This window comes from Aethalodelphis obliquidens, unplaced genomic scaffold (assembly GCF_003676395.1).
Source record: "Aethalodelphis obliquidens isolate GAN/ISIS:26980383/991018 unplaced genomic scaffold, ASM367639v1 scaffold30, whole genome shotgun sequence".
Lineage (NCBI taxonomy): Eukaryota > Metazoa > Chordata > Mammalia > Artiodactyla > Delphinidae > Aethalodelphis > Aethalodelphis obliquidens.
Genome location: NW_020837974.1, coordinates 3,098,844 through 3,125,443, shown reverse-complemented (window position 1 = coordinate 3,125,443; position 26,600 = coordinate 3,098,844). Strand labels below are relative to the sequence as shown.

At 60.5% G+C, this 26,600-nt stretch overlaps 1 protein-coding gene across 2 annotated transcripts in view; it reads right to left on the bottom strand.

Annotated features, from left to right (window-relative positions):
- Positions 1–26,600, bottom strand: part of SDK1 (sidekick cell adhesion molecule 1) — a 540,366-nt gene that overhangs the window by 29,341 nt on the left and 484,425 nt on the right. For both annotated transcript variants that reach the window (XM_027125645.1, XM_027125644.1), the window contains 5 exons: positions 16,887–17,002; positions 14,882–15,068; positions 13,000–13,137; positions 5,785–5,946; positions 5,092–5,217 (listed from right to left, as the gene is read on the bottom strand). In XM_027125645.1, the coding sequence (XP_026981446.1) occupies positions 5,092–5,217; positions 5,785–5,946; positions 13,000–13,137; positions 14,882–15,068; positions 16,887–17,002 (729 nt within the window). The remainder of the gene's footprint in view (positions 1–5,091; positions 5,218–5,784; positions 5,947–12,999; positions 13,138–14,881; positions 15,069–16,886; positions 17,003–26,600) is intronic.

Sequence of the window (26,600 nt, the reverse complement as noted above, 5' to 3'; positions counted from 1 at the left end):
CATTACGCGTGAAAAAAGCAACACAATGTCTGCCCTGCCTTGGGTACATCCTAAATATGTATTTCACGGCTGCTGTGGAGAGGAAAATATATTTATAGTTCCTTTAGTGCCATTCTGGTCTATTGTGTAAATATGTAAATTAGGTTTCCCGATCTATACAGTAAAATGCCTCGGGACAATCTGTGTAAATAGATCATCTGCATATGCCCGCTGCATAGTTTCCACTGCCTTCCTGGGAGCTTAGCAACTCCAACTGGGAGGAAACCTTCGCCCAACCGGAGAAATGAACCTTCGGCAAGGCTGTCCTGTGGCGTCCGGGGCCGCGTCCACACTCGCTGACTGCCCTTCTCCAGGTGTGACGGGGGTGTGTGTCCTAGTCCGATGTGAATTTCACCAGCTGCCGTTCAATTCGGTGTTTTCACGTTAGGGCATCAGCAGAATTTGCAGGGGTTCAAGTGAAGAGGCACAAGGCTGCAGGGCCACCTGCCCGGGCCGCTGGAGCCTGCTGGCCACCGTCCCCGCGCCAGCCAAGCGGACGAGCTCCATGCCTTCCAAGGGCAAGATGCAGATGAGGCCTGGTGGGGAGACGGCAGGCAGCCTGGGGCCCCCAGGGCCACCCAACAAAGGGGCTCAGTCTTTCCAGACGCCCGCGGTGACGGGAACCCCGGTGGCCCCCTATTAAAAACTACCCCTCCCAGGGCCCAACACCACTACCAAGCTCCCTCCAGACACCACTGCCCTGCCGGACAGGGCGTCGCCAAAGAGCCTCGGGGAGAGAGTGAGATGATGCAGCATTACTGTTCCGCGTAATGAGGCCTGTAATAGATGACAGCTGAGATCCAAAGCCCCAGGTACTGGCAAGGCGTTTAAATATTGACAATCCGTAAATGCATTTCATCTGACTCAAGCAGCTGCAGGCCTCCGTTAAGGGGGGAGGGCGTCTCTCAGCTTTCAGCGGCTGGACGGCGAGGCCGGCGGCCTGCTCTGGCCCAGTCGAAATCGCTGGCGACCTGCTCTCCAATGTTGAGAAGGTGAAGCAGAACCCTCGGGGCTCGCTGGAAACGACAGCGTCCTCTGGGTCAGCTTCCTGGCACGTCTTGGTCCCCGTGGGTCAGCTTCCACCTTCTGGTAGTGACCCGGGGAGTCAGACCGCCAGCTGCCGGCAGGAGGCTCGTATCTGGGCGAGGCCCTCGGGTGTGGGGCGCCACCCCCTTAGTGCTGCACCACCTTCCAGACTCCCAGAAGCCGCGCTTGTAACCACCAAGCACCCCGTTTCCTTCATCGCAGCAGACGGATGAGCAGGGGCAGCACGAGGGGAAATGAACCAGCTCCCCAGGGAGCCTGAGAACGCACCCTCCAACCCCGGGGCGGCCCGAGTGCTCACTAGGGCTACGATTCCCACGCGCCTGCATCTGGCTGGTGGGGGCCTCCGTTCCCCACAGGCCGATCGCTGACATGAAGGTGCTCGTTTCAGAGAGACGGTGCACCTGACTGACCAGGGTGAGGAGACCATCCGTGGAGATTAAAAAAAAAAAATTTAAGCTCAGCTTTTTCTTTTGAGATAATTGTGGATTCCCACGCAGCTGTGGGAAATAGCACAGGCACCCCATTGTGTCCTTTATCCAGTGTTCCAACCCCCCGTCCCCCCGCAAGGGAAACTACAGTACAGCGCAACCGGGAAACTGATGCTGACACAGTCCTGATGGGACCCTTTGCTGCAATGCTTGCACCTGGACACGTCTCTCCTCGAGAAACAAAAACCAAAGAAACGGTGTGAGACTAAAAATAACTACGTGCATGCCCAGTTGGGACAAATTCTGGACCCCAAAGATACAGAGACCCAAAAACCCAACTGCCACTTTTGAAGAGACTGGAGCAAAAGCAGGGGGTTGGGAGAAAAGCGAGGTACTGAGCACGCCCGCTGCACACCACACCACCCAAGAGGTGGGCAAAACACCTGTCTCCCCTCTGGCCCGACTCCTGGATACACCCCTACCCTCACCCCATGTGAGCAACACGCTCGCTCCACCCCCTGCCCCGCCCCCGTCAGGGCGTGAAGCAAGGGAGGCTGTTGCTTGCTCTCGAGCGCCCCCTGCTGCAGCAGGGCCCCGTAGAACCTCGCCTGAATTTCCCGTCTGGCCTCTGATCCGTTTCTATTGAGGAAGGAGGCCGAGAACCCTGGTGGGTGACACCGATCCACAGCGTTTCCACCGCCTCGAGGGTGCCTCGTGTGGCCCTTTGGCAGCCACGTGTCCACTGGGATCCCTAACTCTTGTCGGGGAGACAAGCTTCCGGGTAGAAGGAAACGACTCCGCGGGAGTCCTGGGTGCGTGTCCTCTAGAGCACGGCTTCCGAACCTCTTCTTGGTGCCGTGGACCCTCTGCCAACCTGCTGACTCTGAAGGACCCCATCTCAGAATGGTTTTCATGCATAAAATAAAACTGAAAAGGAAACCAGTTACATTGGTGGTGCTCCTAAATGCCTGGCAGTAACCGCAGGTTCACAGTCATGTCCATCTCCCGGTTAACGCGGAAGGTCTGGATCACGTGGGTTTTCTTGGCACCCTTGTTAAGCTACGTGGTCTTTGGAAGATGCGGTGGAGAGACGTGCATTGAGGTGACACCCTCATCCCAGGGAACTCAGAAGTCTTCGCTTCTTCACGAACGCTTTCGATGAGAAGGTCTAGCAGGGTCTGCAGACGACCGTAATGTCAACGCCGTGGTGAGTATGAACGATCTTGGGGAATCTCTGCACACCTGGCACGTGACGTGAACGTAGCTGTGATTTCTACTGCTGGCGGTTCCACAGGTACTGCTGTTACTTACGTGGGTTCTCACCTACGGTTATGGGTTGAACTGGGTCCCCTCATCGTTCATACCTTCAAGGCCTAATCCTTAGTATATCAGAATGCGACCTTATTTGGAAACAGGGTCTTTGCAGACATAATTAGTTAAGATGAGGTCATGACGGTGGGCCCTAATCCAGTGTGACTGGGGTTCTTCTAAAAGGGGGAAGTTTGGACACAGGAACGCAGGGAGGAGGCCACGTGAAGAGGAAGGTAGGGGTCTGGCTGACGTTCTGCTACAGGCCAAGGACCCGCAAAGGTTGTTAGCGACACGCCAGAAGCCAGGGGAGAGGCCTGGACCAGATCCTCCCCGATGGCCCCCAGAGGGAACCAACCGTGCCGACACCTCGACCTGGGGTTCCAGCCTCCAGACCTGAGAGAGAACACGTTTCTATGATCTAAGCCACCCAGTGTTTGGTACTCGGTTACAGTAGCTGAGCAAACTAACACGTGTTTATAAGTGAAGGAAAGCTGATCAGTTAGAGGGCTAGTGAAGATAAACACGTATTTTTTCCCGTCGAAGCTGATGGAGCCCCTTGGTGGACCTGAGCAAGGCAACCTTTGCAACAAACGCTCTCCTTGGATTTGGGGAGCAAGCGGCTTTGCCTCCTGAGGCCAGTGCAGCCTCCACTGCCTCAGTCTGGGCACAGACCTCACAGGGCCTTTCAGCCACAGCATTTGGGTTTTTTTGTTTGTTTTTTTTGCGGTACGCGGGCCTCTCACGTTGCGGAGCACAGGCTCCGGATACGGAGGCTCAGCGGCCATGGCTCACGAGCCCAGCCACTCTGCGGCATGTGGGATCTTCCCGGACCGGGGCACGAACCCGCGTCCCCTGCATCGGAAGGCGGACTCTCAACCACTGCGCCACCAGGGAAGCCCGCGGCACTTGTTGATCTCCGAAAGTGCCCCGGGTCAGATGTCGCCAGCAGAGAGCTGGCTGGCTCTTCTGGGTCCACTGCTTTCAGAGGTACGGGGGGAACAAGTGACCACAGAGGCCTCTGGCGAGTCCAGCCCCGTCACGGATTTGGGACCCTCCATTTCCAGAAAAGGCCAGATGCCCTGCTTATCAGAAACTGTCGGGATCCCCCAGGCCCGGGGGCTGAACATGGGCATTCTTGAGCCAAAGAAGTATTCACATCGCCTTTGCATAGAAACTGTTTTGGTTTTATGTACTAGGTTTCTCCTTAGAAGTTTCTAGAAGGCACTTCTAAGTAATCTTTCAAAAGCCGTTTGGTGGGGAGGAGGGACGCCCGTGACGTCTGCGACGTTGGGGCTCTTCCCTCTTGGTCTAAGAGCTTCTTTAAACATCACACTGAAGTGCTCACAGCGCTGTAGTCCATCTGGAGGCGGGGCCTGGCCATTCACTGTCCAAGTGCGTCCCTGGCACGCCGTGTATTTTCACGCTCGGATGTTCCTGCTGAGCCGTACGGCCGTCTGAAGGTCGCGGTGAACGTGCCCGGGGCTCCTGCGAGGGTGATGCCCCCCCAGCTCCAGCCGTAACATCCGACTCAAACCATCCCTCACTTTCCAGTGGTGCCTGCCCTTAGGTATCACTTGAACAGAGAGAAGGCGGAAACCCTCTTAGGGTGGATGGGGTTGGGGCGGATCTCAACCTCGCTCCCCGAGGATGACGTGTGGGTTTCACTACTAACAGGAAGGTTCATGACGATCCGAAATGAGCAGGACACTCTCCACCGAGATCTCGAGCGGAGCCTCTGAAAACACTCGTGGGTCTTACCGCTGAGCTGAGAACATCCTTAAGTGACCCTAAGTTCTCTCGCACGTGTATCTGAGTGACAGTCATCCTCCCCCAAGCCTAGGTAACGTGGCCGGAACACCATGGGTCTGATGCCCGTGAGGTTGCTAGCGCAGCCGTGGTTATGAGAATGGGGGGGTGGGGGCTTCCCCGGTGGTCCAGTGGATAGGGCTCCGCACTCCCAATGGGGTTCCATCCCTGGTCAGGGAACTAGATCCCGCAGGCCGCAACTAAGAGTCCGCAGGCCGCAACAAAGATCCCGTGTGCCCCATCGGAGACCCGGCGCAGCCAAAATAAATAAATAAATAAAAAATAAATATTTAAAAAAAACAACGGGGGGTGGGGGAGTGAGAGGGCACCTCTCATTTCAAGTCAATGCCCTCCGTCTCCATGTCATCAGGGAGATGCTGGGCCGGGGAGGCCCCAAGCTCTGACACGTCCCCTCTTTTACAGATGCAGAGACACCGTTTCGAGGTTTCGCCCGCCCTACCTGAGGGCCTGGCCTCGATGACGTAGCCCGTGGTGGGCGTCCTGCCCGCGCGGCCCTCCGTCCACTGCAGGGTGAGCTCAGAGGCGGATCTGGTGACCGAGACGTCTCGAGGGGAGCCCGGGGAACCTGTGGACAGAGGAGAAAAGAGCGGGTGGGCTTTGGCCCGGGACTCCTGGGCCTGCAGAGGGGCCGGCTCTGCTGCTAGGTCTCCAGGCAGGGCTCACCCTGGGTCAGTCCCGGTCCCTCATCTTGAAAGTCGGGGTGGGGCTGACACTGGCCTCACAGGGTCCATCAGAGCATCAAGAGAGCTGAGCCGTGGAGGTGTCCTCTCGATCCACTGCCCCCTCCTCCAAAAGCACTTAAACAGAGGCCAAGGGCATTTGTGCAGCGGGAACCACGCGGTTCCTCTTCATGCCAGGAAAACTTCAAATTTTTCTTACGTATCTTATTTCAAAAATCGAATGCACTTCTTTTCGCTTTTTTTTCCAGAAGACAAATACAAACTGGACACGCTCAACACCTAAGAACTTGCTCACCCACACTGAATGCGTCCGCGTGCAGACGTTCAGGTAACACACGCCTTGGAAGGTGGGGCCAAAGGAGTCCTGAGCTGACGCCAGCTCTGAGCGTCCAGCACGGCTCGTCGGGAGTGCAGACCAAGCCCTGACCGGACGAAGGAGGCCCGATACTCACCCTCGGCCGGCCCGGCCGTGACGCTGGCCCGCAGCTCGGGCCCGTAGGCGATGGTCCGCGCTTGCACTCGGAAGAAGTAGGTCACCCCCTTGGTGAGGTCGCGCACCTTCAGCCAGCGCTGCCAGTTCCCCTTCACGTCCACCGTCACCACCTTGCTCACCCCTAGAGCCGCAGGGAAGGGCGAGAGGGGCCCTGAGCACCGCCTCTTCAGCTCTAATGACCAGGAGGCCGCGAGGTTTGCTGAGGAAGCGTTTCTTACCACCGGGACTGTAAGTGGTGGCAATGGCCGATTTCCAGCACACGTAAGTGCCCTTAGAGTCTAAGCGTGGTAAGTGGGTGCTGACACGGGGAAGAACCACCCACAGCACGCGGGAGGAGGCCCCGGCTCACTGGCCACGTTGGGGCGGGGGAGAGAACCCCGGCGACAGGCACCAAGGTGGGGGCAGGCCCCCGACGTCTGGAGGGTCCCTCCCCACTTGGCTGGGAGCTGCACAAAGCCCTGTGTCACGTCGAAGGCGACCTCGGGCTTCCCAACTTAGTCGGGGGACAGAACGTGGAGGAGGAAGATGGAGGAAGGCTCTGCGTGGGCTGCAGGCGGCCCCCCCACGGGGTCCACTCTGCGGCCTAAAGGCTTTGGCAACGCATGACAACTTCATCCACAGACCCTGAAACATGACGAACCTGTCACCACAGAGAGTGGTAGTGACGCAGCCCCACAGACCTGTGCCAGCACAGAGACGCTTCCCTCAAACACAGACACTGAGCAGATGTGATGCTGGCTGTACTAGGTTTAATTAGAAAATAGAGGTTGGACACTTTGGCAGGGGGATACAAACTGAAAAGTACACAAACGCAGCATTTTCCAGAAGGGAAAATAGGGTTCTTTGGTAAAACAAGTCTGAAAATGAAGCATTCAAACAAAAAAAGCTACATAAGTTCTAGACTGCGGGACTTCTCAGAGCCTTCAACACACCGATGTCTGTCGGGCACCTCTTGGAGGAGGGTGTCAGGCTGGGGCAATTCCAGGACTTGTGAGTCAGCAGAGGTCGTGCAGAAGAGCCGCGCTGGGGGCCTGCTGTCCTGGGTCCGGCGTCTGCGCCACCGTGTCCCGTACACAGAGAACAGCCGTGCTTCCCAAGAACAAGGGGCCACCTGCCCTTGCTGCGACCGGCCGGTGTTATCTGCACCTTGAATCTTAGGGTGGCCTTGATCTCAGAAGAGCCCAACAACGTGCGTCCTCGCTACAAAGTGGGTCCAGCTTTCAGAGTCATCAAAGCAAATTCCTCTGATCCTACAGGCCTCCAGAAGCCCTTCTAGTTGGCTTACTGTCTTCATATTGCGCCTTTTATGAAACATTTGTTCAGCGACATGATTCTCTTCCAAGTTGTTTTGGAGCAATTTGGGCTGCTCTTGTGTGATTGGAGCTTTTCGGTAGAGAAGCAGGGCCACTTCTGCACAGAGAGGCCGCCCCTCAGCTGCATCGCTCCAGAACGGGGTTTCAGGGATGAGTCCACACCCATGGTTGACTGTCACCAGTGAACACACGCGGGATCCTGCCAGATATAGTTTTCCTGGAGAGCAGCCCCTTCTTTTGTTAAAAAATGCCCTCCTTCTCCTCAGAGCAAAACCAACCCTGTGCACAGATCTTGTGAACTCTGTCCCGCCAAGAGGTGGAGCTGGTCTGCTTCCCTCCCCCTCCCCCATCCCAACCACATCAGCGTCTTATTTATTCAGTCAACTTTAAAACCATGCCCTGCACTCCAAACCTCAGGGTGCAGTCGCCTGAAATACTTCCATTTCAAACACGTAAGAAAACATAAAAATAGCTCTTCTATGGAATCAGAGTCCCAAGAACACGGCTCAGTGTTCCGAGGGCCTGGGGGCTCTCCACGCAGCCAGGCCTACTTTCCTGGTGGAGGGACCCGGGGTCCACAGCACTGCAGTACCACATCGACGCCCCTGTTCCCGGGGCCTGGGCTGCAGGCTGCCCGACCAGGGTCTGCAGGTGTCCCTCCAGACGCTGCCCGGGCCTGGGGGAGGGGGCATGAAGAAGGGTCACCCCAGGCAGAGATCACTGTTTTACAACTGCTTTTTACTGTCTTTACCACAAACTTGTGCATGTGCATATCAACATAAATATCATATCCTCGGTGATCTTCACAAGGGAAGCGGCGTTACCACAGAGAGTTCATATAAAGATGCTCGAGCTTCTCCCTACGTTTGCAGCCATATCTCTAGGAGCTGCACGGGTCCTCTGAGGCATATGAGAGTACCGAAATGGTCCGGAGTCCCGCTTCCTACTTTCATGGTTCCCTGCCTAAATCCCAGATCCAACCGCGAAGGGGGTGAGGGCCAGGCTTCTCCAGGAGACGCCCTCCAAGAGGCCTGCGCACCCATCAGGTCAGCCAGCCGCCCTGAGGGGAGGAGACATAGCATCGGGGCACTGGGGGCCGCTGGGGAGGGATGGGCCCAGGTGTGGGGACGCAGGGCAGCCAGGGCTGGACCGGGGCCCGGGGTGCTGGGCAGCCTGCCCTCAGCGGGTCCGGGAAGCTGTGCGGTGCTTTCACAGCCGCGGCCTGGCGTTCAGCCTCTCTGTTCTCGCCCACGACTCTGTCCACGGTGTCGGGCCTGCTCAGCTAGGCAACGGCGCGGTCTTAGGTGAGAACGCCCCAAAGAGCCCCGGCAGAGGCGCCCAGGGCGAGCGCCGCTGCTCCACGATCGGCCGAGGGCGGGTTCCCTCTGAAACTCGCAGGGTCGGCCAGAGGGACGGGGAGTGCGGACGCCCCTGGATCTGGAGCCTGTCCCAGGCCTGTTACTTCTTCCCCGTGAGACGCCGGGCGACACACTGGACCTCTGCAGGCCTCCGTTTCCCGTCAGTCCTGAGTGGGCAGTGCCCACCTCACAGCAGTGTCAGGAGGGCCGGATCCCAGACCCTGCATTGACTGTTCGAAAGCACGTCAAGCTCCGGGCGCTGCGATCCACCTGCGTCCCCGGCTGCAGCTCTCCCGCTCCGCGGTGGCCACGCTGCCCCAGCACCCAGGGCTGATGGCGGCCACCGCGGAGCTCAGCTCGCCACCCAGGGCTTATGGCGGCCACCGTGGAGCTCAGCTCGCCATCCTGCTGGTCAGGCCTTGGGAGGCAGCTGGCGTGGCCGATCGCGGCCGGGCTCCTGCGTGCAGCTGGTCCTCACGTGCCCGGCAGGTGGCCGGCTGTCCGCCAAGGCAAGAGGACGGATAGGTCACGTCCCCAGCATCTCCCCGAGGGCCGGCTCAGGCGTGTCCACGAGAGGACAGGGTGCCTCCCGCGTGCAAATGCTCTCCACGCCTCCACCCGCCCCACGGCGGTTACTGCTCCAGTGGCCACTGCGAGTCATGCAGCTGAGTCCGGAGGAACGCAATGGGGCTCGATCTGGGGCCTTCCTGTGCTTGACCCACGACACCCACCAGCAGGAGGACCGCCACCAGCAGCCGCTGCCCACGCCCCGGTGACGGCCTCCTTACGGCCCCACTTCGGCCGGGCCGTGCTCCTCTCTGGCTGCCAGCCGTGGCCGCTGGAAGGGCCCAGGACTAGTGTACATCTGGCTAAGTCAGGGGTTCTGGCTGAGGCCGTGGTCCAGGCGGGCTCGCGGTGGGATCCTGGGACGTGATGCCGGGTTGGCGGTGAGCGGGGCACTTCGGGAAGGTCACAGGGTCACCAGGGCGGCACCAGGGCAGTGGGTCGGTGAGCTCTGCTCCTGGGGAAGGGGTGTTTGCTGGTTGCCACGGAGGCCGGGGGGAGGCTCGAGGCCTGTGGCCAGCCTCACTCCAGCGGGAGCAGGGCCCGAGCTGTCGGGGGGCAGGGTGGCCTACGGTTGGCGGCCCGGCTTAGTGCCGGCCTGGTGCTAGAGGCAGCCCTGCGACACCTCAGGCGGGACTGGACGCTTCCCGTCACCGTCACCGTCACATGGGGTAGCCCCAGCTCTGGACCGGCCACTCGACAGGCAAGCAGGCGTCAGTGGGTCTGGGACGTGCACAGCCAGAGCCTGGCGTCTGGACAGCTTGCTGCTGAGGGCGCAGGAGCCGGGGCGGCGGCTGAGTGAGCGCAGGGCTGAGCCCCCGTCCCTGCTCCAATGGCAGGGCTGGCACACTGGCTGGAGACCCAGGCTGAGAGCAGCGGGCCTCCCCACAGACAAGGGACGCTGCTGCGGACGGCGGGCGTCTCGCTACTTGTGAAAAGAGGCGAAGATGGCTGTGACCGAAGTGACTCCACCTGTTGTCACTCCAGGGAACGGCAAGCCCCACCCGCGGCCGGAAAGCAAGATGATTTCCTGACTGCCCCTTGGGCTCCGTCTCTGCCGCTCAGCATCACGTTTACGTTCAGAGACACAAGCTCCGGACGTTCGTTCCCCATCACGCGACAGATAAGACCTCGGCTCTTGAACCTGCCCGCCTGGGTTCGAATCCCTCCTCTCCCCTGTTCCCCAACCGTAGGCTGGGGACAACGTCTTAAGGGCCCGAAGCCCGACTGCTTTTTTTTTTTTTTTTTTGCGGTATGCGGGCCTCTCACTCCTGTGGCCTCTCCCATTGCGGAGCACAGGCTCTGGACGCGCAGGCTCAGCGGCCATGGCTCACGGGCCCAGCCGCTCCGCGGCATGTGGGATCTTCCCGGACCGGGGCATGAACCCGTGTCCCCTGCATCGGCAGGCGGACCCCCAACCACTGCGCCACCAGGGCAGCCCAGCCCGCCCGCTTTGTCTGTGGCGTGAGGACAGATGCGGCGCGCCCCGCAGGGCTGTGCTGAGCATGAGGAGAGAACGCAGGAGAGCGGTGGGTGCGGCCTGCTGCGTAGCCAGTGCCGGAGGGGCAGCGCCTACCGGTCGGCGTGCTCGGTGGGGTCGCGTTGACGGGGGCACCGGGAGAACCCTGTGAGCTGCTCGTGGCGAACCTGAGTGTCCAAACAACGTGAAACAAACAAGCAGCCCCGGGGACACCGGGAACTGGAGCTGCTGCTGCCCCCCGGCGATGAGGCGGGGGTGGGGGTTAGGCGTGGGGAAGCTCTGCAGCAATTCTAGCGCCTGACCGTGCAGAGGAGGGTAACGGGGGGCACAGCCAGGCCCCGCTGCGGAATCCGGCCGGGCGGTGGCCTCGCCGGGAGGCCAAGGAGACAGCTGTGGGCCGTGGAGTTTCTGGAAAGACTGCAAACCCACCCACACAGACGCTCTGCTCAGCACTCAGTCACTTGCCAGAGGAAGCGCGGGAAACCTCACTCACGGCCTGGGGTGAGGACGGAGGCGGAGGCCACTAAGGCACCGTTCTCGGCAACCCTTTCTCATCTGGACGGCACCAGTGGGTTAATATCCTTGAAAAGGTGTTTGGGACCTGGGCTCGTGGAATCTGCGCGCACGTGCGTGTGCAGGGAACGCCGGTGAGCAAAATGGAAGTCTCCAGCAATTCTCGGCCCTCCCTCCCTACCTAACGGGCGGGAACGTGGCCCGTCTCCTTCCGGCCCTTGACCCAAGCCACGCCCAGGCCACCTGTCTGCAGACAGGCGCTGGGTCCTGGAAAGACACAGCAGAGCGCGCTGAATCAGCGCTGGTCCCCAGCCTCTCGGCTGTTCTACAAACCGTTTCCACACGTCGCCTCTGCTGTTATTTACCTAAGTTCACGTGAGAGGCAGGAAGGACCCTCTGCCACCTCTACTGCTATTTACCTAAGCTCATCGGTTTTCTGAGACGCGCTTTCTCCCCCCTCGCATTTTTACATCTCTGATTTGGGATGCAGCTCGGAACGGATGCTTTGGGAGGACGGGCCATGGTTCAGTGGAAGCATTTCTTCGTTCTCAGCACTTCATAAAATAACAATGAACCTCCCAGGCCATGGCGGTGTGGATTCGATGAAATAAAATCTGGGCTTAACTTTTCTTCTTCGAATCCACTCCCTGTTTTACTTGAATGTGCTTGTTTTAAAAGGAAACTTTTATCATGGCTTTAAATGGAGAGCCAATATCATTTGATGTGTTGGTGATATCTTTTCCTCCCAGACATTAAATAATCCATAATTTCTACAGTCTGTCTGTGTCTATGACCAGGGCCTCACCTCCCTTCTCTGCACCACAGTGCCGGGCACACAGTGGGGACAGAGAGGAATGCCCGCTCGGCCCTCAGTGTGCGCTCCGGGAGTGGGGCAGCGGGCAGAGATGAGTGGATAAGAGATCAAATCAACACAGAGCTGGCGGCACTAACTACAGCAGGGGCGCAGGGACAGAGCCATGCCGTCACGGCCCAGCTCCTTCCCGCCCGCCCTGTCCACCCCTGCACCTGTCCTCTCCTCTCCCGTCCATCACCCCCGCCCGGAGCCCCCTGCCAGCCCCCCTGGTGGCGCCGGGGTTGATTCAGCCGCGGATCCCGGTCTCCTGTAACTCAGACCCGGCGCCTCTGGCTCCACCTCGGCCCCGTGTCACTGGCCCTGCGGCCGCCCGGACGACTGGCATTGCCCCCTCCCTGCAGGCCCCGCGTGACCGAGCCTCTGTGGGCCAGTCTTGTCTCGGACGCTGGGCGCCTGGGCCCTTCCTGTCCCTCAGCGCCTGTCCCCGCTCCACGCCCGAGGCTCTCACGCAGTCCCACTCTCCTCCTCGTGGTGCTGATCGCTATCAGACTTGTGTGTGTGTGTGTGTGTGTGTGTGTGTGTGTGTGTGTTCGTGTGTTGCTCTCTCCTCCTTGGAGCGCAGCTCACTGCACTCAGGAAAGCAAGGATCTCGATGAACAGGTCAGCTCAGATCCCAGCTTCCCTGAACGGCACCTGGCACACAGCAGGTGCTTAAGAAAGACGTGCTGAGTGGAGTTCCCCGGCAGTCTAGTGGTTAGGGCATGGCACCTTCACTGCAGTGGCCCGGTTCAATCCCCGGTGGGGAAACATCCCGCAAGGTGCGGGCCCAAAACCCCCACCCCCGACACCAAAAACAAACAAAAACCTCGCTGAGTAAACAGAAGAATGAGGGCAGCCCCAGAGGAGCACCCGAGGGAAGCGTCCGGGCCCAGCTGCCCACGTGGCTCCAGCCTGCGGCACCCAGGGTGGGACGAGCGCTGAGATCTCAGGCGCAGCAGGAGAGGCGGGTCTTGGGTGATAAAGAGGCCGGGTGTGGAGCCGTGTGGAGCCCCGGACGCGCTCAGTCGGTTCACCCGCCCCTCCCGGCGCCGTGCCGTGTGGACGGTGGGTGCCACGCAGCCGGGAGGCTTACCTTGGACGGGTGCTAAGGGCTCGTACACCACTCGGTAGCCCTGCAGGACGCCATTGGCTGCTGTGGGCTCCCCCCACGAAACGTTCAGCGTGGTGGAGGTTACTTCCGAGAATGCCAGGAAGCTGGGGGTCCCGGGAGCTGGAGGACAGGACAGAGAGGACGTCACCAAAGCCCCTTTACGTCGTCTACATACGCGTCTACGCCTCCGCGTGGAATAGGGACCTTATTAGATGGAATCTCCAACTTAGTGAAGTCTCAGTGCCGTGGATGCAAAGGAGATTTATTGGTCATCTCCGAACTTCCCAGGGTCAAAATCAGAAACTCAGAGCCTCCCGAGAAGAGCGGAGAAAACGGCAGTGTTTAAACACAAAGGAGCCTGAGAGGTGCAATGACAAAGGCATAAACACGAATAATGGATGGAAACAGAAAATGCGGTGCAGACAGCGCCCTCTTCTAGCACCTGCTGGAGGATTCCACGGGCTCCAGTTCTGCTCCTCCGTGGGGGTGGGGAGGTGGGCTCTCCCCTCCCCTCCCCTCCCCTCCTGGGGGGCCCAGAGCCTCTGAGGACATCCCCGCACACGGGTCGTCATCTGAAATCTCACGGGCGCCCGGCCATCTCCCTGTCCCCCTTGGTCTGGAGATGGGGGAGCTCACGCGCCACCCTGAGCTGGAAGAAGCTCCTGGCAGACGCAGAGGCAGGCTGTGTGGCCGGGGAGGACGCCGACCCCGCCCGCGGCTCCCGTCCGCCTGGGCCCCGTGGGAGGGCCGGGTGGGTGCTGGCACCCAGAGCTGCCCCTACCCCAGTGGGCACTGACGCCCCCCTAGCTGGGTTCCCCTCCGTGCTCAGAAATGCCCACTGAATCGGCCCCCACTTGCCCCCCTTCCGTCCTCCCCCGTCCCTGGGGGCCCTTTGGCCCTGTGACCCGCCAGGCCCGCAGCGCCCGAGGGCCTCCACCTCCTACCCTCGGCCCCACAGGTCCGCCCATACCCTTCCCGCTCAGAGCCCACAGTCCACAGACAGCTCTTCCCGGGCTGCTGGACGGGCCCCGAGGACGCAGGCCCTGCAATGCAGTCATGGTCATCTCCCAGGGGGCCTGACTCTCAGGAGCCCCTGTTCCCAGGAAGGCTGAACCCACAGAGGTTTGGGGAGCCCGGAGCCGGTGGGTCTGTGCCCCATGGGCTCCCTAACTTACACTGCCAGCCTTCCACTCCCTGCATCTCAAGAAGGCCCCAGAGCTCCCGGGACCCAGGGCCCAGCCGCCGTTCCCTCGGGAAGCCTGGTCAGCCTCAGGAAGCGCCCCAAACCACTAGGGACTCTGCGAGTCGCCAGGAGAGTGAGTGAGCGGCTCAGAACGTACCCCAGATCAGGAGAGGAGGTCACGGGCAGTGTGACCCCTGGCAGGGCAGCCCGGCCACGCCCTAGGACCCGCGCGGGGCATGTGTCTGAGAGACGGCCTGCCAGCTGCTTCCAGGGGACTCTGTGGCCCAGAGGCCCGGGAAGGCCAACACTGCGGCCTGGGCTCAGCACATCAACATACAAGGAGCTCCCCCTGCCCCGGGATCTGGACCCTGAGAGAATCCCCCGGAGGCCTGGAGCAAGTCCTGCCGGTGACAGATGAGGCCTTGTGCAGATGGAAGCCCGGCCCCCCATTGCCCACGCTGCTCACGCTGGTGAATGTTCACGGGGCAGCTCCACGCAGCAGGCCTGGGCTGGGCGCTGGGGACACCACACGAATCGGACCCAGAAATTCCCAGCTACGCGGGATCTGACTTACAGGACGGGCAGAGCGGAGAGCCGAGGGAATGGAGAGGGAGGGTCGGGGAACAGCACCAGGGCAGGGAGGTGCCCCAGGCTGTGGGAAGGAAGCCCGTGTCCTCCTACCGGCCTGGTGGGTCCGGCCCTGCCGGGGGTCACTCCTGGGCCCGTCTCCAGCGGCGTTGAAGGCCGAGATGCTGACCAGGTACTGGGTGTGGCTGGTGAGGTTCTTCAGCTTCGCCGTGGTCTCGGGCAGGAACAGCACCCTCATCTTCTCCGTCTCGTTCCGGCTGTCCGCCTCCCAGTAGTAGATCTGCCAGAAAGAGCCGGAGGCTGGAGGCCAGCGGGGGGGGGGAAGGGGTGGCGCCCCCTCTGTTCCTCAGCCTGGGGGCGGGTGGCCACTGAGCCAGAGGGGACCTGAGTGCTCCCGGGGGCCGAGCTGTGCTCTGCAGAGTCGGGGGTGGCTGAGGCCAGGCCAGGGTGGACGGGGCCTGAGGATGGAGGTGGCATTTTGGTGGCATCTCCTTCGGCTGCCAGGAAAGTGCCTTTTCTCTCACAGGGCTGGCTGTGGGGGCCCTGCCCCTTCCCCCAAGCTTCTGGACAGAAGGGAGACCAATCTACTCCCTGCTCCAGCCTGTGGGTAGAACAAGTCCCCAGCTTCTACCCTACGCTCCCACGTTTTCTTTAAGGCTGAGATCGAAGGCTTGGATCAATGTGACCCCATACTCCGGATATTAAAACAGCCAAAAATAACTTGGAGACGAACCACGTAGGGCTCAGCCCTGCTGGAGCAGCCCTTGTTTCTCCTGGGTTCCGTTTCTTCTCGTCTAGCTTTTAATGCGCCCGTGGGCGAACATGATGCCCGCGTCCAAAGGTTTACTAAGGTCATCAGAACTGCTTCCCTAGACAGCTGGCTGAGAACCGCTGCCCAAGCCAGTGCCAGCCAGGCCACCCACAGACAACCCCCATCCACGGATCCACCTCGGCTCTGTGGGCCTACAACAGGCTGGGCCGTGAGAGCCGCTGGCCCACGCGCAGGGCAGCCGAGGCCCGGGGCCTGCTCTCCCGCGCCCCCATGCCCGGCCAGGCTGGAGCGGAGCTGCGGGAGCGCCTCGCCGTATCCACCTGCAAGACGCAGTTCAGCTGCTGCTCTGAACTGGCCAGATGAGACGCTCTGCTTGAACAGGCCTTACTAGCCTGAACTCAATATCCAGGTTCAATGTCTCTGTCATTAGGAAATTAGGAAACATGTTTTGGACATACATAAATAGCACCTTGGCTCCGGGCTCAGGGGACTTTCCGTTACCTCATTAATCACTGCAGGTGCCCTGCCGTGGAGGACGGTATTTATTTTCACAAAACACCTACAAACGTCATTTTTAAAGGGACGTTGAATTGGCCCAATAGTCTTCAGGGGAGGCTACCATGGAGTCTGATGGCTGCTCGACGTGGGCTCAACAGCCCAGCCTCACTCTGGAGGAAGGCGGGGAACTCTCAAGGGACTGCACTTCTGGACGGTTCTAGCTGACCTCACGGGGTCCGAGCCCCCTACGCAGGGGTGATGTTGGAGGTGGAATGCTGCGGGGGCTTCCTGCCCCCACCAACTCTGTGCCATTGTTCATCACCTGATGCTCGGACTGCAACGGGCTGCTGCCTTTCTTGGATCCCCCCTCTGGGATATTGAACGTGGAATCATGACAGTGCAGTGTAAGGGTTCTCAAAGTGAGGTTCCCAGGAGCACGCAAATCCTTGGACCCCATCCTGGACCTACCGAACAAGAGACTCGGACCCAGGGCAGGGCTTGGTGCGGGGGGAACCTGTTCTCCTGAGGGCTTCCCTTCTACTGTCGGCAAAGGCGGTGGAGACTCCCAGAGGGGGTGCAGGGGGCGGGAGGCGCTGCTGGTCGCGCGGGGAACTGGGCTCCGCTCTCCCAGGCCAGAGGCAAGGTCAGGCTGAGCCCGTTCCAGCCGCCCGGCTGGGGGCCGAGGGTCTGTCGGCCTGAGTCAGGACGGGAAGCAGAAGTGGCCAGGGTCCCAGCGGAGCCCTCGGGAGATCTGGGGATTCAGGCCACCGACCCTGGCCCGCAAGTGACCTGGAAGGAAGAGGCAAACCAGGCGAGAGGGCGCCTTGCCTTGTAGCCCTGGATGTTTCCGTTCTGGCTCTCGGGCGGCGGCGGCTCCCACGTGACCTCCAGCTGGCTGGCCGTGAGTGGGTTCACCTGCACGTGCTGCGGAGCCATGGCCGGGGCTGCGGAGAGAGCAGCGGGGTCCGCTGAGAAGTCCCGAGACCCTGCCCTGGACCACCCAGCTTGCCTGCCAGCATGACCACACACCCTCCTCAGAACCGCGCCTTTAAATGCATGAAATAAAACCTGGAGAATCCCAAAGAAAACCGATTATATCGAGACACAGCAGAGCTTTGGAAACGAAGGTGTGACACGGTAACCCACGTGCTTGTGCTTGTGACTGAGCCCTGAAGCCAGGCTTAGGAGCTGCTCGTGCGACACCTCTGAGGTCAGGTGGGATGAGCAGAGACGGCGCAGCAACCTCCAACCTCGCCAGGACGGGGGCACACCCGGGGGCACACCCGGGGGCCCTGCTGCTGAGAGAGTCCCAGGCCCCAGGGATGCGGCACTGGTACGTCGCCACATTCATAACTGAGGGAGATGCTCAGTTCCAGGTGGAACTCGGAGAATATAAAGGCATTTATGGGAGCTCCCTGGCGGCCCAGTGGTTAGGACTCTGCGCTTTCACTGCTGAGGGCCTGGGTTCGATCCCTGGTCAGGGAACTACGATCCCACAGCCCTCGCGGCCAAAAATAAATAAAGAAAGGCATCTGTGTTCCCACCACGAGTCCCGGATCCTGGGTAGGAAGCCGTGCTCCAGGTGGAGCTGATGTCTGCAGACCCGGGGCTGCCCCTTCTCAGGGACGGAGCACAGAGGCCACAGCTCCGCGCCCCCCAGGAGGACCCGGTCCCACTCCTTCCCTCCCAACCCCGAGGGCCCCCGGGTGCTGTGTTGGTGTCAGCAGGGCCACACTGTGCAGATCAAAGGTGAAAGGTGACTAACAGGGCGCCATGGCCGTGGCCTCGTGGCCTTGCAGGCAGCCGCGGGTAAGTTGGGAATGACGCGGAGGACGCACGTGTACATTTGGGGACATTTCTCCCCTCTGGCCCATCTGTCCTCTGCCTCCCAGGAGCTACTCCTTCCTCCCACCTGGGTGACTCCTCCCCCAGTGAACTTCACGCTGGGCTGGACCCTGGGGAGCTCCATGGAGCTGTCGGGGACATTGCTGCAGGGCCAGGGCGCCAACCCAGCACCCTCACGTTCCACAGCCCTGCCTGCGGCCAGGGTGCTGCCTCTTGACTCGAGTCTATTTAGGGCCATGAATGGAAAGGACCACGCGTCAGCGGTCAGCGCCGGAGGGAGACCGCCCAGCTCACAGTCTCTCTGGAGAGGCCTCCTGGGGAGAGGATGACCTCCTTGAGGCGCCCCTCCCCCGCTTCTTCCCCTCCCTGCTTCCCCACCACCAGTGCAGAATAAAATAGTAATTAACGCCCACTCAGCCTGACACCGACTATTTATTTTGCTCTAACCGCGTGGCTCCTGTATTGTCACTGCCCACCCCGCCGCTAATGGAAATGTTAATAGCCCCCACCAGGTGGCTGTGACAGACGCTCAGCCTCATTATCAGAAATGCTTATTTACCGCTCCATTAAACAACAGAATCGCACAAAAAAACAATTCAATCAAAACTAACCGGAGGAATTTTAACAGCCACATTAATAATCCAACACATAAATAAAGTTAATGTCTTCTGCGTGTTTGCCATGGGCGACTCTATCACAAAATCACTGTTGTACGATTAAAACGCGAAAGGCAAAATGGAGCACAGCCATTACCCTGGTGGCGGGTTAGGACCATCTGTGCGTGGTCGCCCCAGTCCCCCAAGTTTCCCTCTCCAAGCACAGCCGAACGCAGGGCCCACGACGGCTCTGGGGTCGACACGGGCTGGACAAAGCCTCCCTCCACCGCCACCCCTGGTCCCGTCCCGGGCGGCTGAGCCCCAGGCGCCGCTGTCCCCAGGCTGAGCTGTCTCCACGCCCCCCAGCTGTCCTACAGCACAGCCCCTTCCTGCCAAAAACATGCTGCAGGTGACAAGGACTTTTGTGACGCTAACACAGCAGGGGAGGGAGAAAACCCAGGTGAACATCGAGCAAAGCACGCCAGTTTCAGGACTTATTTTTTTGGTTCCTGAGATCCTCAGGGTCTCCACCCTGACGGGAGCCCCTGACGTGCAGGAAGGCCGTCTGTCTACACCCCCAGTGCAATCCTTTCCTGTCAGGAAGGTGCTCAGTTTGGAAACCGATGGAGCGTCTGGTGGATCGCGAGCCCCTTGTTCTCCAACCTTAGCATCTGTGGAGTACGGCGCACGTGAACATCGGCTCAGAATGCTGTGTTAAAATGCACGAAATTCGTTTTTAAAAGCACGCTGGCCTGGCCTGGCAGTCCCTGGCATTTGCTGATACGCAGATGGCCCACGGACAGCGCTGGAGGGCGGGTGCAGGGTTAGGGCACAGAGCGGAGATTCTCTCCATCCGGCGTCGCGGCCCAGGCAGACGACGCTTTCCCACAGCTGTCACCCACCGGCCTTGAGGGATCGCTCCCGCCACCCCAGCCCCGGAGAGAGGTCCGGGCAGGGCAGTGATAGAGAAGCTTCCTGGACTTCTGGGGGCTCCTTGCACCTGACAGCAGTAGTGGAATCCCAGCGATTTCTGGAATCTTCTGGGATTCTGGCTGAGCGCTGGGAGAGGCCCTGCACAGCTGGGTGCTGTGGGCTGGACTCGGCGGGCGGGACCCACGGAGCAGCGAGGGCAGCACTTTGGCCAGCTTGCTCGGCCCCGACGTGGCCACCAGGCATCAGGGATACACGGTGGCTGCCCTGACCCGGTGCAGACTTCCTGCTGACAGGGAGCGCTGGCCCACGGGCTCCTGGCTCTGCGTCCCGCAGACCCTGGGCGGCCGTGGGCTCATCGGGGCCTCCCACGTCAACTTTTCAGAACCTCTGCTCCAGGGAGGCAGCTGGACAGGCACCCATGTGCTGAACCACGGCAAGGAGAGGAAACAACGCCTCAAAGGCATTTGGTAAACAGCCGAAGCTGGAGGGCAGGGGCTTGTCAGTGGCTCGGCTGGGACCGTTCACCATCCGGCCCCCGCTCGCCCGCTCACTCTGCCCCTGTGGCGCGGCAGGGGGCGCCCACCCACCCTGCAGAGTCCCCCCCCGAGGGAGCTGCATGCCTCCGACACCGGCCTGGCCGACGACGGGGGAGCAGTAGTTACATGCAGGGCACTTCCCAGCAGGAGCTTCCAGAGCGTTCCACGGCGCTGACCTCTCCCCACCCCCAGACCAGCGGGGCCCCCAGATCCCCATCTGTGTCTGGGAGCACAAGAGGCGTAGCTGACCGTGAAGGATAGGGACGCGTGAGAGGAAACACGGGGCGTTTCAGGCGCCGAGACTTGGGGGTGATTTGTCGCCACGGAGCAACTTCGCTGACGTTTTCCTGGACATCAACCAGGCCCTCGGCTTAGCTTGCGGGGCAAGTGGACACGAGGATGGGCAGGACAGGTTCAACAGGAGACATAATTCACAGCAGTCACAGCACCAGGCAGAAAGTGAGGACAGGGTCAAAGGGCCACGACGGGTTACCGCTGTGGCTGGGGGACGTGGGGCCTTCCTGGAAACAGAACACCCAGCTGGCTCTTCAGGAATGGGGGGGATTTCACACGGGGCCGTGGGCCGGGGAGGCGGGGATGGAGCAGTGGAGAGCTGCGGGGCGGGGCGGCTGCCGGCGTCACGACTGACGGGCGTCTGGGGGCTGGAACTGCTGCTGCTGGACCAGGCCAGACCATGCTCGGTTTTGACTTTCCCTCTTTGTAAGCCCGTGATTTATTACTTGGGTAGAGCAAGTTTTTAACTGATAATCTGAGGATCACTGTTAATGTTTTAATATAAGGAAATAAGAATTTCTTTACGTGATCTTTCAAAAATTGTACATTCATCAGTTCACTTTAATTACACCAATATTTCTCTGGTCAAACACTGTTTCTCATTTCCTGTCAAAATGAGTAGGAGGGGCTTCCCTGGTGGCGCAGTGGTTGAGAGTCCACCTGCCGATGCAGGGGACATGGGTTCGTGCCCCGGTCCGGGAGGATCCCACATGCCGCGGAGCAGCTGGGCCCGTGAGCCATGGCCGCTGAGCCTGCGCGTCCGGAGCCTGTGCTCCGCAACGGGAGAGGCCACAACAGTGAGAGGCCTGCGTACCACAAAAAAAAAAAAAAAAAAAAGTGAGTAGGAAACAATTCTCGAATGTATTTTCACCTTCTCAGCAAACTTTGCCAACACATCTGTTCCCCTAAGCAGGGATAACCGGCGGGGAGGGACTCCAGGTGTGGGTAACTGTGTGGCCTCTGGGCCCCCTCAGTCCATAAAGGAGGTTTGCATGGGTGGCGGGGCTTCGGCCCCGAGGGACAAGCAGCGACTCGGCCCAGGAAGGAAGGAGGGGCAGATCGCTAGGATCCAGGAAGGAGCCACGTCCGGGCAGGCGTGCAGCCCCTCCTCCTCCAGAAAAAGGCGGTGAGTCACTGCTGCCACCAAACGGGATGTCCAATGCCTGGTCACCCAGGACGCCGGGCAGCTGTGAGCCCCGCCCGCAGGAAGTCAGGCCCGTAAATGAGCATTTCCACTGACATTACAAAGTAATTTTTAACAGAGCTTACGACAGACAAAGTGAGATCATATCTGATAAATCTGTAACGCACATGAGGGACACGCACCACCCTTCTCTCAACCGACAGCCCCCACTTCTCCAGAACCCCCAGGACTCGTGGAGACAAATACAGTGGTGCTAACGTCTGCTTTAACTTCCGGTTAACGCAGGGACCTGTCAGTGGGGTGTGAACAGCGCTGAGGCCGGTATCGACGGTGCGCCCTTCATACCAGGGGATCAGGCATCTCTTGCAAACCCTTCATCTGGCCTCACTTCATCCTCATAACCTGGGGAGGTGGGTACAAGTCACTGCCCATTACACAGACGGAAACACTAAGGCCCAGAGAGATCCGGGAACCTGCCCGAGGCCACACACTCAGCAACCGTGTGGATCTGGCCGTACAAACCCAGGCAGCCTGGCTCTGAGCCTCGCTCCCTCCCTCCCAGGGGAATTCCTGGGGCCGGGGCAGGGGTAGTGGGTGGGGGGGATGGGTAGTGGGGGCAGGGAATTCGGCCCCACGTGCCGTGCCTGGGTTCCTGGAGCAGCCCCCTCGGACCAGCACGTCTCCCCGCTGCTGCCGTCCTCCCCTCCCAGCTCCGGCCCCCAGCCTGTCGTCCATCACCTCACTGCTGAGCCAGGACCAAAAACAACTCCAAGGAAGCTTAGCAAGAAGAATCAGCAAACTGGTCACAAAAACTATTTTCAAAAAACTCAATGCCATGTACCCCAGGCTACAGAAAACATAGCTGGGAGGCGGTGGAAGAAGCCCTGGCTGGCGAGTTTAGGGTCTGGGCTCAGCTGGTGGGACTTGGGACTCTGCTCGATCTCTGAGCTGCAGTTCCATTGTTTGTAAGATTGGAGAAAACATCAGACGTAAAGGGTTTTCGAGCTGAAACGAAATGGGTGGCGTGAGAGCAGAGCAAGGCCCGGCCAGGGGGGCGTGGTGGCCCCAAGCTCGTCCCCGAGGTGACTTCTCTGTCCTGATAATCGCCCGAGGGCTTATCTGGGCGCTGGGCACCTAGGGCACTGCTCTGTGTGGGCTCTGTCACCACATGCGGACGCGTGTAGATGTCCGTCTCCCTGGTGGTTCCCGTATGAACCGAGAGCAGCCCAGGTGTGTCACCATGGATCCCGGTCGCAGCTCCAGGGACCCCACTCCTGGTGCTCACAGCCTCACGCGATCCTTCTGACACATAGGATATGGCAGACGCCATATGGTGGGGTGGGCAGCCTCCTGCAGGCAGGTCAGGGAGCCTGAGCTGCCCCTCCTGCTGGCGCCCCCTCCTGGCTCCTCTCGCCCCCCCACCAGCTCCCTCTAAGGAAGCCAGCCCGTATGGTGGCGCTCCACAGAGAGGTGGCCAGGCGAGGACCTCGGGGAGGCCTCTGCCCATCAGCCCAGGAAACGGGGTCCCGTGCACAAGCACCCGTGAGCTCAGAAAGGGGCCCTCCCTGGTCAAGCCCTTGGACAGCGCTGCAGGCCTGGCGACACCTTGTGAGAGACCCAAGGTAGAGCACCCAGCTAAGTTGAGCCTGGATTCCTGACCCACAGACTCTGCGAGGTAGCAGGTGTGTGCTGTCTGAGCCGCTACGTTGGGACAATTTGTTACCCAGCAGCAGATGACTAATACACCCTGACCAGTGCGACCTCCTCAGGGAAAGCACCCAGCCCAAGGCCAGACTGCACGCTCTGGGCTGCCAGGGGCTGGCTGGAGTTTGGTGCGGCCCCTGTTGTAAATGCAGGATTTCACGGTGCTCCAGCGAAACACCCTCTGTTAAGGCCAACATGTCCTCTTAACCAGCCCAGACCCAGCTGTGGCCTTGGCCCCATGAGTTTGCACAGGAAGTCTAGGGTAAGCTCCCGGCCTTTTCATTGGTGGACGTCCTGGCAGAACTGCAGAGCTCTGGAGCAGTGCAGGAGCTGGAGCGGTTCTGATTACAGGTGCCTCGGACCAAGGACGGGGTGAGTTAACGAGGGCTCTTAGCTCTGACAGAGCACGTTCACACGTGTGGACAGAATTAGGGGTGCTCCAGCTGCGGACCAGGCAGCGGCAGCCCTAGGACTCCGAGTGTCCAAAGAGTATTTAAAAAAAAACAGTGGTTTCAGTCTGAAAGGAGGTGGAGGCCAGAGAGCTCCAGACTCATAAGAACAAGCACATTTTTCCTACAGATGTTTCCGTGATAAAGGTTAGTGGCGAGCACATCCAGCATTTGGTTTCATCCAGCAATGACCTTTGCTTTCCCATCAGCACCACCGCTCACACCATCTTATCAGCTTCATCACTGCTACTGCCGTCGCGAGACGCAAAGTTAGAAGCCACTCAAGCAAACCAGCTACATTGCTCGTGACTGTGGTGGGTTTTCTGTTTTTCCTCTTTGCCTGTAGAGTGAGTTTCCCATCACGGCAAGATCCAGGTCCTGATAGACCACGACCGTATTGTAGCCGACCTGGTCCACATAACGCAATTCACGGCCCCTAATTAACCAACTGCATCCCACGTGGTTTGTACACAATTCACGGTCCCTAATTAACCAACTGCATCCCACGTGGTTTGTATCCACAAAATTCAAGCTGTAGGGAGAGGATCTTATTCTCATTTTCCCCCTTAGAAAACTGAGGCTTAGAGGAGTTAGGTCACTTGTCCCAGGACGGACTGGATTTGAACTTGGGTCTTTTGACTCTAGGGCCCAAGCTACTTCCCAAGGGCAGAGTTGGGAAGCTTTCCATAAAGGGCCAGACACGTGTCTGAGAACAGGGGAGCAGAGACGCAGGTGGGTGGCGAGACGGGGGAAGATGGTCGTGGTGCCTGGTGGTTGAGCGCTCAGCCTCTGTATCCTAGTCTGTCTACTTGAAACTTCCCTCATTTCCCCAAGTTAAACAACATAAGACAAACGAAAGCAAGCAGGTTATCTCACGAAGAGCTTGACTGAGAAGGAGAGGCAAGAGCTGGGCCAGTGTTTGGGGTGAGACACGGGGTCACGGCACGTCTGGAGCCCAGCGGGCGGCGTCAATACCCGACCCTGGGTGGCCGTCTCCCTAGCTGCCCACATGGAGGCGGTGCCTCTTTGGTGTGGACGATCCAGTGTCCACTCTGCCTGCGAAGCTCAGCTGCAGCCCCGCTCCTGTCCACCCCGAGCTCTGTGACACACAGAGGCCCGCCCCATGTGGCTTGACCCTGCATGGCCTCAGCCCCTTCCAGGACCCATGGGAGGCCATTTCCCTTCTGCCCAGAAGGTGCCCTCGTCCGGGGCAGGACTGGGGTCTCCCCGCCTTCAGGGGCCTAGCGAGGGGTGGGCTGCGAGCCAGCGGTCGGGTGAACCGCGGGGTTCTCTGGAGGCTCCGGCTGAGGACGTGGACTCCGAATGGTGTGGCGTTTGCGATCCTTTCCAAGTGAAGAGCTACGCGTTAGAATGTTCTCTATAACCTTCCTACATTGATGGAAATAAAGTTATGAATAGTGTCATTTCTCTATGAGTGCTTCCTGGGCTCCCGTGCCTGCTAGGAAAGGCCGGAACCCAGGCAGGGCGACGTGGGGAGCCCGGGGGGCGTGAGAGGGATGCCCGGGTTTGGGGGAGGGGCTGACCCCACCATGGCGGGAAGAACGCAGGGTGGGCCAGCTGAGGTGCTGCTGGGGGGCAGACTGGGGCGGGGCCGGAGGCTCCCATGGGCCCCTCTCGGGAGCACATCGTGCTTCCCTACAGACACGGGGATGCACTGAGGGGAGGAACCGGAAAAGCGACGGGATGGGGTTCGGGCCCAGGAAGGGTCAGTCCAGCGGGGCATGGAGGCCGGGTGGAGGGTGGCTCCAGAGGGGGGGCCTGGGGGCCCGCTCACCCCGGGGGGCCCTGCCCCGCCCTCTGTCCCAGCGTTAACGAGGCGCTCGCAGCGCCGGCCGCTTCCCCTCTTCCCCGCCCCCCGGGCCGCGTCTGACTGCTCTACTGGCCTAGTCCCGGGGGCACCCCGAGTTCTCAGCGCATCTGCTCCTGTTACCCCGCCCCCACTGCGCTTGCAGGGCGCTTGAAAACCAACGCGGACGCTGGGCTCGTTGTCTCCTTCCCCACGCGGGCCTCAGAGCAGGCATCCTGGGGCCAGGGGTGCAGGGGAGAGAGCCCGGAGGGGCGGCAAAGGCCCAGCGGTATCTTACTATTCTCCCCGGCACGGCGAGGGGACGGGCGAACTCTGCACCCACTCCACCTCCGGGCCCCGTGGCCCCGGGTCGGGGGCTGCAGACGCCTCACCGCCGACCTGAGCTTTCACGGGCACGGCCCACTGGACGCAGAGCGAGCCCTGGCTCCTTCACTGAAGAACCAACAACGTTCTTCCTCCTGTTGGGTCAGGGACAGGGCGGACCTCGGCCCCGGGTCTAATCAGGGGTGAGCTGTTGCGACACCTGGGATCACAGAACAACACAAGGAAACTGCAGGCTGTGGCTCAGACCTGCACTGAGGGACCCACCGACTCCAGCAAGAGATGCAAAGGGAGAGACAGGCCGGCGCAATGCCAAAGTCCCTGCATGGGGACCTTTGTGATGGTGACTTCCCACGGCAGGAAGGTGATGGCCGAGACTGGCCTGGGTCTCCCCCTCTGGAGCGAGGCTGTTTCCCTGTGAGGCTCGCACACAGGCACCCCCACTAGCAGCCCGCCGTGGCCCCCGGACCCCTCTTCCCGTGTGTCCAGTGAGAGCTGGAGCCCGACGCAGCCACGCAGCCGCACACCGGGCCACGGAGCCCACGCACGCTTTGCTGGGCTGTGCGGAGCTCCCCCTCCCTACACCCCAGACCCGCAGCCCTGGTCCCGCGACAGTCTGTGAATGTCAGGTGCGTATGGGCGTCAGGTCAGAGCCTCAGGCTTTGTTAGGAGGGGCTGGGTCTGCTCTGCTGCTGTCAGGGCCCCTCGTGGTGTCAGAGCCCCTGGGGATTCTCAGCCACCAGGCCCCCTGAAAGGGCAGAGGCTGCAGGGCAGGCGGGAGCTGGGGCTGTAGGCGCCTCGGGCAGGATCCCTCCCTCTGGGGTCTCCCCTCACCTCCCCGGGCCCCAGGGGGTCTCCTCCCTCTGGGGTCTCCCCTCACCTCCCCGGGCCC